Consider the following 12,935-nt stretch of genomic DNA (forward strand, 5'->3'; position numbering starts at 1 on the left):
TGTGTGTGTGGTACGGGCATCTCGAGTACTGCCGTCTTTATGACTCACAAGTGTATGAAGGCGAATGTGAGTCAAGCAGTCTTTGATTCTCATTTATTTAAATTATTTGTTTGGTGTCTTTTTAGGATCCAGTGCATTTCTATCCAAAAAGCATATCTCAGGTTTGGCTGGTCTCCTTTTATAGAAAAAAAAATATTTTTAACTGGTTGGATAGTTGGTTTCCCAGCTGAAAAGTAACTATGATCCGACTAAAATCATCTAAACAGATCAGTCTAACCGACCAGCCTAGGATGGGAGACCAACTAATCACCTAAGGCTGGTTTAATTTTTAATTAAATTTAAAATTTTTAAAAGAGGAATATGATGCTCCATTAAGTATATACATATATGCATATATTTAAAGTGTTATTTATAAAAGTGTGTGTGTATATATATATATAACTTCTATATAAACTTCTTTTTGATGTGATTAATCACAATTAATTGTTTGACAGCACTAAATTTGAATATATTTTAAAATGTAATTTGATTCCTGTGGTTCAAAGGTACATTTTCAGATGCCACTAGTCAAGTCTTCTTTGACTAGAATCATTCAGAAATGATTTTATACGCTGACTCGTGCTGCTTAATATTTTTGTGGAAACTGTGATAATTTTTTTTTTTTCAGGATTCTTTGATTAACAGAAAAGTAAGAAAGGAACAGGAAACAGCATTTATTTGATATAAAAAGAAAAACATTAATTAAATACATAAATTTGAAATAATAAACTGAAAAGAATCGAAAAAAATAAAATAATTAAATCTTACAAACATTTTATTCCAATCCCAATCCTTCTCCATACCTTCTTTAATTTTTGCAGTCTTATTACCAACAACAAAAAAAAACAGTTATAAAGACAAATATTTAAAAATACATAAAGATGAATGTCATTACATTATCAAAATGTCAAACCAAAACAAATGCTGCTAGACCACTGGTCGCCGCTTATGAAGGCAGTGAGGAACCACACTACGCTTTGGATCAGAGTTCTGAAGAATTCGAGAGAAGGGGAAAAAAATATAATGTCTGTGTGATTACGGTTATTCTGAGTGGAAGATGTCTGGGCATTTGCAGCCTACTGGGAGAGGACAGACTTTTGAAGTGTTCATTAACTACAAACACAACTTGAAAACCTCCCCGAACGGCTGCCTTTGTGCAGCTGCTGACTGCCACCTCCAAAAATCCTAAATATGTTTTCCTTTTACTTTTCATTCTTCTGCAGGATACAGTGAGTGTGGAAACACAAACAGAGGATTTTTTTAGTGACAAGGCCATGGCGATACGTAGAGGACGTATAACTCTGGGATTCGGGATCTCTAAATCCATCAAAATACTGGGTACAAGAACCACCCGAGGACCTAATGGCATATTTACGAGGATCTGTGTAACACAAGATACACAAAGCTAAGGCCATTTGCTAGTGCTGCTGTTTGTGTTGAGTGACTGGGTACCCTGACTTCCTGTCTGAAACTGAGGGTACTTGCACCAGCATACTGAACACTCATTCTCACCTGCAAAAACAACACTGCAATTTGCTCATACTGGTGGGAAGCTTTGCATTTGTAGAGAAATCATTTAAAAAATTACTACTGAGAAGATGTTCATATATAGCACATATATATATAGTATGTACTTTTATACGTTACAACTAATAGTACATTAGTTTGTAATGTTTCCCGATTGTGCTTTCAGCGACGTTCACTAAAGTGAATTTCTTCTCTGTTACACCGCTAGATTGCTTATCAAAAGCTGGTTTATACTGCCATCCCTCATGAAAGAAAAATTCTGTGAGCTTGGAAAGACAATATCCCCACTAGAGAGTGAAGTATTGAATTTTAAATTGTGTTTGACAATCTGCTATAAAATTCTGTCAAGCATACAGCAACTGTAAATTTAGCTTTTTATACTTGCAGAGGTGCTTTACAGAGACTTACCGTCAGTGGTATGTACCAGGTGCAAAGGAAAAGAAAACCCAACAGGCCTTAGAGGATTTATGAAGTTAGAGAACATAGAAAGCATACAGAATATAAAAATAATCCTGAATGAATAAGAGCACACAAGCAGACCTAGACAACCCAAGAAATCCCACTGGTTTGATTTGTTGGGTCTCACCTTTTCTGTGCAGGACGCCGTTGTCCTCAGTTTCTCTTCAATTTCCTTCCCGATCTTCTGAACGGTCACCTGAGTCTGTTTAATGGCTCTCTGGGCCGTGTGCAGTCTGTGGATGAAAACGCATAGGATGCATCGCTTTTAGGGTTGAGAATCTGAGGAAGTAGTATTGGTTCCAAGCACTAGAACTGACTGATTTCATGACATGAATGCAGACAGAACATTGTAATAAAATACTCAGACTGAGTCTCCTTCACCACGGAAAACAGATGATGTTTTATCAGCGCTGAGAGCCTAATAAAAACACTACAAAGTCAAAAAGGCACACTGAATCTTTTATTGTGTTTTTCTGACTGTTGCTCTCAACAAGCAGCGTATAAACTGACTTGTATAGTTCAAACTACAAAACATGTGACTCTTATGATTCTTTTTGATAAAACAGTGAAAAAAGACCAACTAATCGTGAAATTACACTGACGTTAATCTAAAGTTTAGTCTAGCTGATAATGTGAATTTGTAGCTTCTAATGTTTATCATTTTATCTATTTACATGAGAATAATTCTGTGTATATATATAATAAGTATACATATACACACCCATATTAAGATATTTTGATTGTATTGAGAGGCATGAATGTTCTTCAAAAAGATGTCATTTAGAACATGAAACAACATTATGAGTAAATGATGAGAATATTTGCATTTCCAAGTGAATTATTTCTTTGAATTTGAAAAGTTTTGAGCGACTGTATAACAAAACCAAACTAAAGCGCAATCACTGATTGGATCTTGACTCAAATAAATGGAATTAGGTCAATCAAATGAAGGATGACAGCGGACATATGTAAACACCCACACTCCGATGTAATGGAAACAGAACTGCTGCATGTGAAGGGGGGATGATCTCACATGGTGACCGATTTCAGATTTATATTTGCGGTAATTAGAGAACACATAAACTGAAACCTCATGACAGGACCGCTGGACCAAAGGGAGGTCAGCCGTTGTTTTTGTATTGTTTGTTTATTTCCCAAAGGCAATGGGCTTGTTAAGATAAACTTTTATAAAGAACAGGATTGTTAAGAGATTAATAACACTGCAGATGGGTCGCCTTATTGTGCCTGTTTTTGTTTGCACCATGGTTCTCATTTGGTGCCTCATTTTCTGACTCATCTGGTTTTACAAATCACACCAAATGGTTTCAATACCCATTGTTCAATCACAGCAGTATGGTGAAATTTTTTGATTCACCTGAAAGGCATTCTAAAACAAGAGGGTACAGATATTCATTCAAAGTGGAAATTTTGCGTGACGTTTTCTAAGGAAATAAGGAAACACTAGGGGCGCAAAATACCACACCTTACTGTACAGAATTTTTTTTTTTTTTTTAAACATGTTTGCACATTCTGGTTTTCTCTGAAAAAAAACAGCAGCATAAGACAACAATCTGTGAACTACAGGAGCTATCAATCAAGGTTTGATTGCACTCACATTAGCTTTCAGCACCACTAAGCCTCATGGGAAAAAAAAACAAAAAAATCCAAGCCTGTTAGAATCCAGAAGAATCCATACACATACGATCATTGCACTGTAAAGTACATAAAAGCCTAAAACATTAATTTTTACATTAACATATAGCTGCTGTCCTTTGATTGGCTGAGCCAATGGTAAAAACGTATTTATTTTTTAGATCAAGCTGCCATTTGCTGTTCTTGCTCACGTACAGTATTCCCACTCAAGAGAGTTTCATGAAGAGTGGCTGGGAGCTCTCCCATACAATCTTTCATCAATGGTGTGCAATTTACTATGTTTCGCGCTTTCCTCAATCGCTCAAGCTCCATTAATAGTTCTTTCTTTGTGTTTTTGAACAGTAGGATTAGCACATTCACATTGGAGTCCCTCAAGGAGACTCGTAAGTGCACATGGCCGAGTTAAAAATAATCTAGACACAAGGCAGATACTAATTAGCACAGAAACTCCAGCTGTTGTGCGGTTAAAGTGCATTCATGTAGATGATTGCAGGTTTCAACAAAGCAGTCAAGGCTAGCTATTTTGCCCCTGCTGGAAAATGTCGTAACTACACTATCTAGGTTTTCCATTGACAGTCATCCAAAATTAGCCTTGTATTCTGAAAAATAAGTTTATACATACCATTCAAAAGTTCAGGAAATTATTACTTTTATTCGGCAGGGACACATTAAATTAGAAGAATCCTAAAGAAAAAATTGTTGAAACCATGTAATAATGCTGAAAATTACAGCTTAGCCATCACCGGAATAAATTACATTTTATAATACTAAAACATCTGCAATTTAAAACCAAAAATGATTTTCTAAAATGTAATCATTTGACAATTTTTGAGTTTTGACTGAATTTATCATCAACATTTTAATCAAATAAATTCTAAACATATCATTAGGATAGATTGCTAACATTTAAATGTATAACAGTAGATCAGATGTTTTCAAAAGTGAAAAATCGATTTTTATATTGCCTTTCACAGCTCAGGATGCTCACTAGTAATGGGTTTAGATATTTCTTCTCTCAGGACTATGAACCTCCTTGGTTTTAACAGATTCTGGCATTTGGAGAAATCTTGGAAAAACTGCAAACACCACATTGAGCGTAACAGGGAGAGATTTTCCTTCCACATGCTGACAAAAAACCCTGCAACGTATCTTCCCGTCTGTGGGGCCTTTTTGAATCCACTGGGGGGGCTATGAGTCCTTTGCGACACAGTTTTATGATTTTTCTAACACTGCTTTCTTCCCAAAACTCTTAGGCTGATGTCTTCATTACCTCACAGTCATTCGTTAGCAATCATCGAATTGCAGCAATCCAATTAGAGGTCCAAGAAAGAACTGAGAGATGGCCAGCTTCTGATCCAGACCATCAAGATTCTCTTATGACTAGCTTTAGAGAATTCAAACAGTTTGTTGACAAAGGTTAAGTGCCAATATCAGCACAGTGAAACAATGCAGACTAATACTCCCTGAGCAATTCATCTGGGTTACATTTCAGCCCTCCTGTGACCACACGGGTCCAAAACTAGACCTTCAACCAAGCTAAAATACTCTACATCTGCTAAGAAGTACATCTGACCTTACACAACAAGCAAAGCTCATTCAAACGTGATCTAGTTTTAACAAACCCCTGTGAAACTGAATAAAGTTTCAGAAAAGTAAAGCTTTATGGTTGTCTACACACAACTATGATGATAATTTCTGGTGGTTGACCACCAAAACTATTTAATACACAGCTACCAGTGCCATAAATCCACATCACTTCTATATACCTCTTTTTCTAAAGCTTGAGATTGGAAAACTACACCCTTCTCGCTCATATTTGGGGCCTCCCCTTTCCTCGCCTCTCACTTTTCCCAGAAGCACTCTGTATGAGCTGACCAGGTCATAAATCACCGGGCCTTTAAAATCTACCCTGTAACAAGTTCACACAGCGACAGGAAAAATATTATTATTTTTTTTATCAGCCGTGTCTCGCTCTTGTTATATGCTGGGTGATATGGCATGTCGATAAGTCAAGTAAAAGCCGATTTGACATCTTTATCGTCACTGTGATTGAGATGAAGAAATCCGATAGGCCACTTCCCCCAGGTGAGCAGCAGTTATCGTCCAATCGGATTTCACGCATGTCTGCACTCTTATCAGTCCTCAACCCGTCTGCCAGTCAACACCTATCTCCCCCAGCCAATCAGAGAAGGGCACAGGAGGTTACCCAGCAACTGGCAAGTTACCTCAGACATCAAACACACTCTAGTATAAAAAAACAAACACCTCAATCGCAGCTTTCTCTTCCAGCGAATCTTACGCAATGATTTTTGCTAAAACCTATGGAATGATTTTGCGTTTCCCTCAGTGAAACTGGGTGCGGTGACCCAAGGAATAGTACTATTACTAGTACCGTTTACTCGTAAGTCAACCATCACCATTACTTATTTACCTTTCTGTGCAATCAAACTATAGATCCATTTTTACCCCTCAGACCACCACAACAATTACAACAGCATCATCTTGGTAACCATCTTGAACATCCTAGCCAACACAGCACGTTGTTGTTCATCAGCATTGCTCTAACTAGCATTCAGAACACAGCAAGTGCGGTAGACCTTTAATCCTTTTGCTTTATAGAGATACCATTTTCTAATTTAATAATGTAAAGCTGCTTTAATACAATGTGTGAAGCACTATATAAATAAGGGTGACTTGGAAACACACTACGTAGAATACTTTTAAAACAGCGGAGCAACTTCCTAGCAACACACACTCAGCCTCAGAACAATTGACAAGCAACACTCTGATCACCATTCGCAAATAACATTTAGCAAATGAATAGAAATGTGCTAATTACTGCTCAGAAGACCATAGCAACTACACAGCAACACCCTGGCAACCACAAGGAAAAGAAGAGAGATATTAAAAGCAGAACAAGAAGGACTGAATGGGGGAAAAAAATAATAACAAACACAGAAAAGCATTAACTCCTTGACCTGAAACACGAATTAATTCATTCCAGAGTTGCTGGAACAAGAACAGAGACACGTTACTCTAAACAGTGTTCTCTCTCTCGTTTCAACTTTCCTTCTCTCCCACATTTACCTCTTGGTTTGTTTATGTATTTACCATTCAGTGATAACCAAATAAATCTACACTAGTGTTTGTTTGCAAGACAGCAGCGCAGCATTGTAAAACCAGGCTGAAAATAAAACAGGAAATGAAAACAAAGACAGATGCTATATGAGAAGAACAAAGATGCGCTCTGAGAGGTTTTGACGGCCACCTTATGTCATATATTGAAACGGCCCAGACAGACTGGAGCTTGTCAAACCCTATTACATTTTACTGCCCAATCGTGACATTGTTTGCCGCTGGTAAAAATTAAGATCCTGAACAGCCCACTGAAAGATATAAACACACGTTCAAATTACTGTTCCTCATTTCTCAATGCCATTCGTGTTCTTGTTTCATGAGCTGCACTACAGAACCTACTATAGGTACAGCAAGTGCAGAAAATGTGCACTTTTTAATTAAACAAACAGAAATGAAAGCTTATCTTTTTTAAAATGTTACCATTTTACTTTTGTTCTGTTTTCTAATGATAAAAAAATTACTATCATTTGTTATTGTCTTACAAACGTTACCATTTTAGTATATTTTGCCCTGTTTTAGAAAAATAATAAATACTTTTATTTCAATAATATTTCATTTTCATTGAGAAAGTACAATGTATAGCAAAGTGTGTGTATGAGTGAGTGTGTGTGTGTAAGTGTGTGTGTGTGAGCGTGCGTAAAAGACAAAGAAAAGAAATTAAATACACTCTGCCTCACTGGTAGCAACAAAATGAAGGGATGAAAAATGTTTTCTGTCTCTTTTTTATTTTTTTGCATAAATGCTGATAAATGCCCTTATATCAGGTGACGGCTAACGTTCTGCTGTTTTTGCCATTTCTTTACGTCCTCTTTCCATCCTGTAGATACGGGTCACACACACACAGACACTAAATCAAACGCACTGCCAAAGCCACAGATCTGCTCGCGTATCACGCGTAATTTACTTTAAAGAACTTAGATCCAGTCTAAACTAAAGCTTCAAAGTTACAGTCAACCTGCTTTCCCCAAAGAAAGCATTGCTCTCATAGCACTGGTATGATTATACTTATATTATAAGTGTCACTGATCGATACGGTTTTCATCGTAGGCTAATAATTACACTCACAGTATATAAATCAAAGATAACGTATGCAGCCATAGCAATGGAATCAGACATGCTCAGAACACGCCAAATCTGTTAACCTGCTTCCAAATATCCCTTCTACCAAAAAAAAAAAAGAAACAAAAACACTTTCGTTACACAATGAGCAAGTGACACGACACGGAAAAAATCTAGAGCGCAAACAACTCGAAGGGATGTGAGCCTGAACGGAAAAGAAAACAAACAGGCAACTATCTACAGTGGACCCCTACCTGCTGCTCAGACCGGGAGAATGTCAACACACTCCTCCATCTCCACACACCTCAGAACTCGCCATTGTCTCCAGCACTGGAGGGGCAGATAAGATTGTGCCGCATGGAAATATTTTGGGCTCTGACATTCCTGCCTGGTCTTTAGCGAGAGACGACCAATCCTTTGACACCTCGCCATGACATCATCTGCGTGTTCATTTTTGGATAATAAGAGATTAATTTAAGCTTTTATTTTGGCTCAGTCAGGGCATATTTAAGCCTGTAGATGAGTCTTGGGTTTTGTTCGTTGGCACTTCGGAATCGCAGCCAAAAGGATACAAATTGATGCCCATTACTATTTTTTTTTTACAGCTGGAAAGCTACAAATCCCACATTCACAGGAATTAGACATGCTGCGTCCTGCTACCAAAATACTTTAATAAAAACACAAATATAGCCCTATGGGCAATCAATAGCCCTATGGGCAGTGCTCTGACAAACAGCTTTGCTTCAAGTCTATCGCTGTTTCAGTGATAAAGTAAAAAAAAAAAGTGGCAAATTTAGGTGTAAGTGTGTGTGTTTTCATTGTTGGCAACTAAAAGGTTACAAATGAATGTCCATTACATTTAATTTACAGCTATAAAAATACAAACCCATGTGTTTTTTTTTTACTTTCAGGTATGCAATATAATTTTTTGGATGACCTAGTATTAAACAAAAAAAAAAAAAAGTACATAACCTGAAAAGAAGTAAATAAATAAAATAAATATATTAATATTAAAAATAATATTTTTTTAAACATCTCAAATGCTGATCAATGTTAAAAACCAAAAACTAAATAAATTAAATAAAATACAAATTATCCTGTCCTTCGACTCAACTCTTCATTTTAAAAAACTAAAAAAAGTAAAAATAAAAAGTCCCATACATTTTTGGGCTGTGAAGAAGTTCTGTTTAATTGAATAAACAAGACCATCTCCTTAGTGTAAGCCAAAAAGCTTTAGTTTATTTTATAACTGGACCAAAAAGGGAAAATTCTTTGACAAATCCAGCTGCAGGAGTTCTAGATCTGCAGCTTAGATCATGTAAAGCTGCAGATTTGCTGTTTTTAGGCCTACAAATTATCAGACCCTCCAACTCACGGCAAGGAGGCATTCAGGTTCGGCTGACCCTTACATCAGTGTCTCTCTGCAAATTCAGCTGAGTGCTGCACTCTGTCCAGAGTTAGATTATTACAGCTTCGGGACTGCGCTCCATTATGAGTGTTACATAAATTTGCATTAAAACATTACAGCCATTCGAACCAACAGACGGGGGAAACAACATTAAGTGCACGCCAAGGGATGAAGAAAACTGAATAAAAGCGGTCCACATGAAGCCAGAGTAACACACCGAAAATCAAAAATTAAATATAGAAACAAAGAAAGCCAACTTGCTTGATTTCATATGTGGGAATGCAATAAATCGCGAATAATCTTTTGACAGCACTAAAAATAATGTGTTTTTTTAATCTTAAACCGCATAAACACCAAATATGCAACATAATGTTGTTTTTAGCAACAGTATATAACCCCTTTAATGTGTACAGGCCTTGTAGAAGGTGATGGAGGGATACTGATGCACTTGATCCCTTTATTAAAGCTCTATATAAGCGGGGCTCCGATATCCCTACATGCCTTCTCTACACTATTATTACCTCAGCCTCTCACAAAGCCCTGAGAGACCAAGACACCAGCATCCATTTTCAGCCAGGCGAGGCAGAGATTAAGGCCAAGTTTGTTTTTCCCGTAAGGCATGGCAGGCATTACTGGTCCTAAAGGTTGTTGCTTTAGGGTTTTAGGGGGCTAGCACGAACCCAGCTGCTAAAGTCGTACCCGATAATCCAGTCCAGAACCATGCCCTTCGGCGGGAGAGCACACGACCCGTCGACCTGTTGAAAGGCGCTAAAAGCAGGAAGGGCTTATCGCCGCGCAAACCACGGGGTCACTCTACTCCCTGAACTTTACAGTACAACACCACCTCTGTTCTTCACTTGCTGCTTTATTTATTAAAAGCAAGGGAAACTGAACAGCAAAAAAATTGTTCTGGTTAAAGATTAATTGCAATGGCATCCAAAAAAAAAAAGTGTTTGTGTATGTATTATGTATACATAAATACACACATGCAGGTATATATTTAATAAAATGAAAATATGTTGTTTATCTATTAAATATACATGGGTCATCAAAAGAAGTTCACAAATGATGTTTAAACCATTCCTGCTTCTGTGACTATTTTCATGAAGGGAAATACTCTAACTGAATTATATTATGTTTTTTATTTATTTTATTATTTTTAAACAAAATGAAAGTGAGTAAAGTGTCTAATTTTAGATTTCAAATACATTTATGGAGCATAAAATGTCAAATTTTGTTCAAATAATGTTACACTCTCATTCAGTATAACACACAATATATGTAAAATATATGAATAAGGAATAAAAAGAGTAACGATAAGGATATTAATTTTTGATGCAAATATGCCTGACAAGGTAGTGACATTTTAGTGGGTACATTTATTTAATATTTTTATTTAATATTAATATTTAATATTTACTTTTGGCTCAAAAAAATATTAGATTTTTCAAACTATATGAATGTAAATATATAGATGAAAATATTTTCAGAATGTGTCTTCATAGGTAAAAAAATGCATAAATTATGTACACAAAAACTATTTAATCATTAAGCAGCACAAAAAAATGCAATTCTGAGCAAAAATCTAAAAGAAACAGTTAGCCCACAATGTTTAACAGTAAAAAACAACCACATACAACCGCAGAAGGCAGAAAGAGAAGTAATACACTAGATTTAGTCATGTTACAAAGAATACAAGTCTAGGTATGACAGCTCTTCACGTTTAGAAAAGAAAGTGTTGATTATTCCCAGTGTGAACCAGCTGTGAGGGGTGATGGGAGATAAAAAGTTGAATTCATACACGAGCAGGAATTTCCTTTGGCTTGCTTAAGCCTTGCTGAGATCATTTCCTTTATAAGAAAGCACGGGAAGGAACCAGGAACCAAAGAAAGCGGTGAGGCCTGTGAAACACCTTTTCCATAGACACAAAGCCGCTTTGGCCCACTAATACACAATCGTAAAACAAATGTAAAAGAAAACACTCCTTACAACAGCGCTTTGACAACTAAGACTGATTTAAATCAGCGAATGGCCACTTTTTTCCCACGAGCGGCCCGGTACAGCATGACGGACGGGGCTGCCCGCCCTAGAGTAGCATAAATCGCACACATGCAGAGGAAACATTTTGCTTTTGATTAATGATTCATTTTATTAGAAGACTAACTACTTGGATTTTTTGTTTTTCCTCTTTCGTCTCTGTTTTATTGCTACTTGAAGTTTGTCAGGTTGAGTTAATCACTGACAACACAGCACTGTCAATCAAAATCAAATGCTTCCTCAAAGCTGATAGCAGCTGCCGCCATCCGCCCATTCAACACTGAACACGACAAGAGGAGAGTTTATGCCAAAGTGCTATACAGACTTACACACACACTCTAGTCTATGTCTGTATTACAAACAAACAGAATACCGCCAAAACATAAACACATGCAAATCAACCGAAATCATTCTGCACGGACAAGCGTAGTCCAATTGCATAATGAATGACTCTTATGAGTCAGTTGTTTTTATTGAATCAAAGACATGTTGTGCAATCGGTGTAGTCTGATGCCCAAACGAATATCTGTTGAGTCTGTTCTCTAAAGTGAATCAATAACATAAAGCATAGCCAGTGTAGTCCGCCTCCTAGATATATGACGCTTATGAATCGGCTCGGTTATGTGAATCAAAAACATACAAGCACAGTCGGTGTAGTCTGATTCCTAAACGAATCGCTCTTATGAGCCAGTTCTTTTAAGTGAACCAAAAACAAACAGTGCCAGCCACTGTATTCAACAGATTACCAAACGTATAACTATTCTGAGACTGAATAAAATACACAATGCAGTGTAGCCTGACTGCTAAATAAATGACTCGTATTGACTATTTTTATTGATTCGAATAATTTTTTAGATTACTGAACAAATGGCTCTTTAGGTCAGTCATTTAAAGATACTGGCATTTCATCCGACAACAAATTAAGAGTTTTGTCAAGGGTCTTTTATACAAAATTAATTACGTTATTAATTTGTTCACTATTCTTGTTTCAGATATATGCAAGGCCAATGATTGCATTGCATTTATGCCGCCACACCACATTAAAAATCCCTTGTATGCAAAAAAATATTTTAACTGTATTAATAAGATCTCACTTATTTGTAATTTTCCATCCCACATATTTATTTATTTATTTATTTATCAATCCTTAAGGTACCAAAATAATTATTAAGGAACTAGAATCGCAAAGAGGAATTGAAAACATTAAATTCTTTGCAAGTCCGATCCAGGCACCAAACATGTTTCTTTCTCTCCCATTATTCATTTTTAACACAGACGTCCTTCCAAAAATGAAACAAGTCCATAAAAGTTCCAAAGAAAGCTGGAGTAATGCATCCCATGCATGTTTCTGTCAGTCGGCGTGTGCGTACAAATATGCAACCTATGCGTGAGATTTCAGAATTTCGGCCAAAGACATGGGCCCACCTCAGGCCAAAGCCAAGAAATTGCACAGACTCCTAATCAAGACTACCAAGAGACTCACAAACACCATCACACGTAGAGAGCAGCAGCCTCCAACAAGCTCTATTTCACCCTACTACAGCACAGCGCTGAGGGGCTGCCCTACATTCCACACCAGAAAATATGCACATGGCCGTTGAGGTGCGCATGAATG

At 36.8% G+C, this 12,935-nt stretch overlaps 1 protein-coding gene across 3 annotated transcripts in view; it reads right to left on the reverse strand.

The window, feature by feature from the left end:
* uvrag (UV radiation resistance associated gene) overlaps positions 1-12,935 on the reverse strand; it is a 90,428-nt gene that overhangs the window by 69,035 nt on the left and 8,458 nt on the right. For all 3 annotated transcript variants that reach the window (XM_043250581.1, XM_043250579.1, XM_043250580.1), the window contains exon 7: positions 2,153-2,258. In XM_043250581.1, coding sequence (XP_043106516.1) covers positions 2,153-2,258 — 106 coding nt within the window. The remainder of the gene's footprint in view (positions 1-2,152; positions 2,259-12,935) is intronic.

The sequence above is a fragment of the Puntigrus tetrazona genome, chromosome 10 (genome assembly GCF_018831695.1).
Source record: "Puntigrus tetrazona isolate hp1 chromosome 10, ASM1883169v1, whole genome shotgun sequence".
Classification (NCBI taxonomy): domain Eukaryota; kingdom Metazoa; phylum Chordata; class Actinopteri; order Cypriniformes; family Cyprinidae; genus Puntigrus; species Puntigrus tetrazona.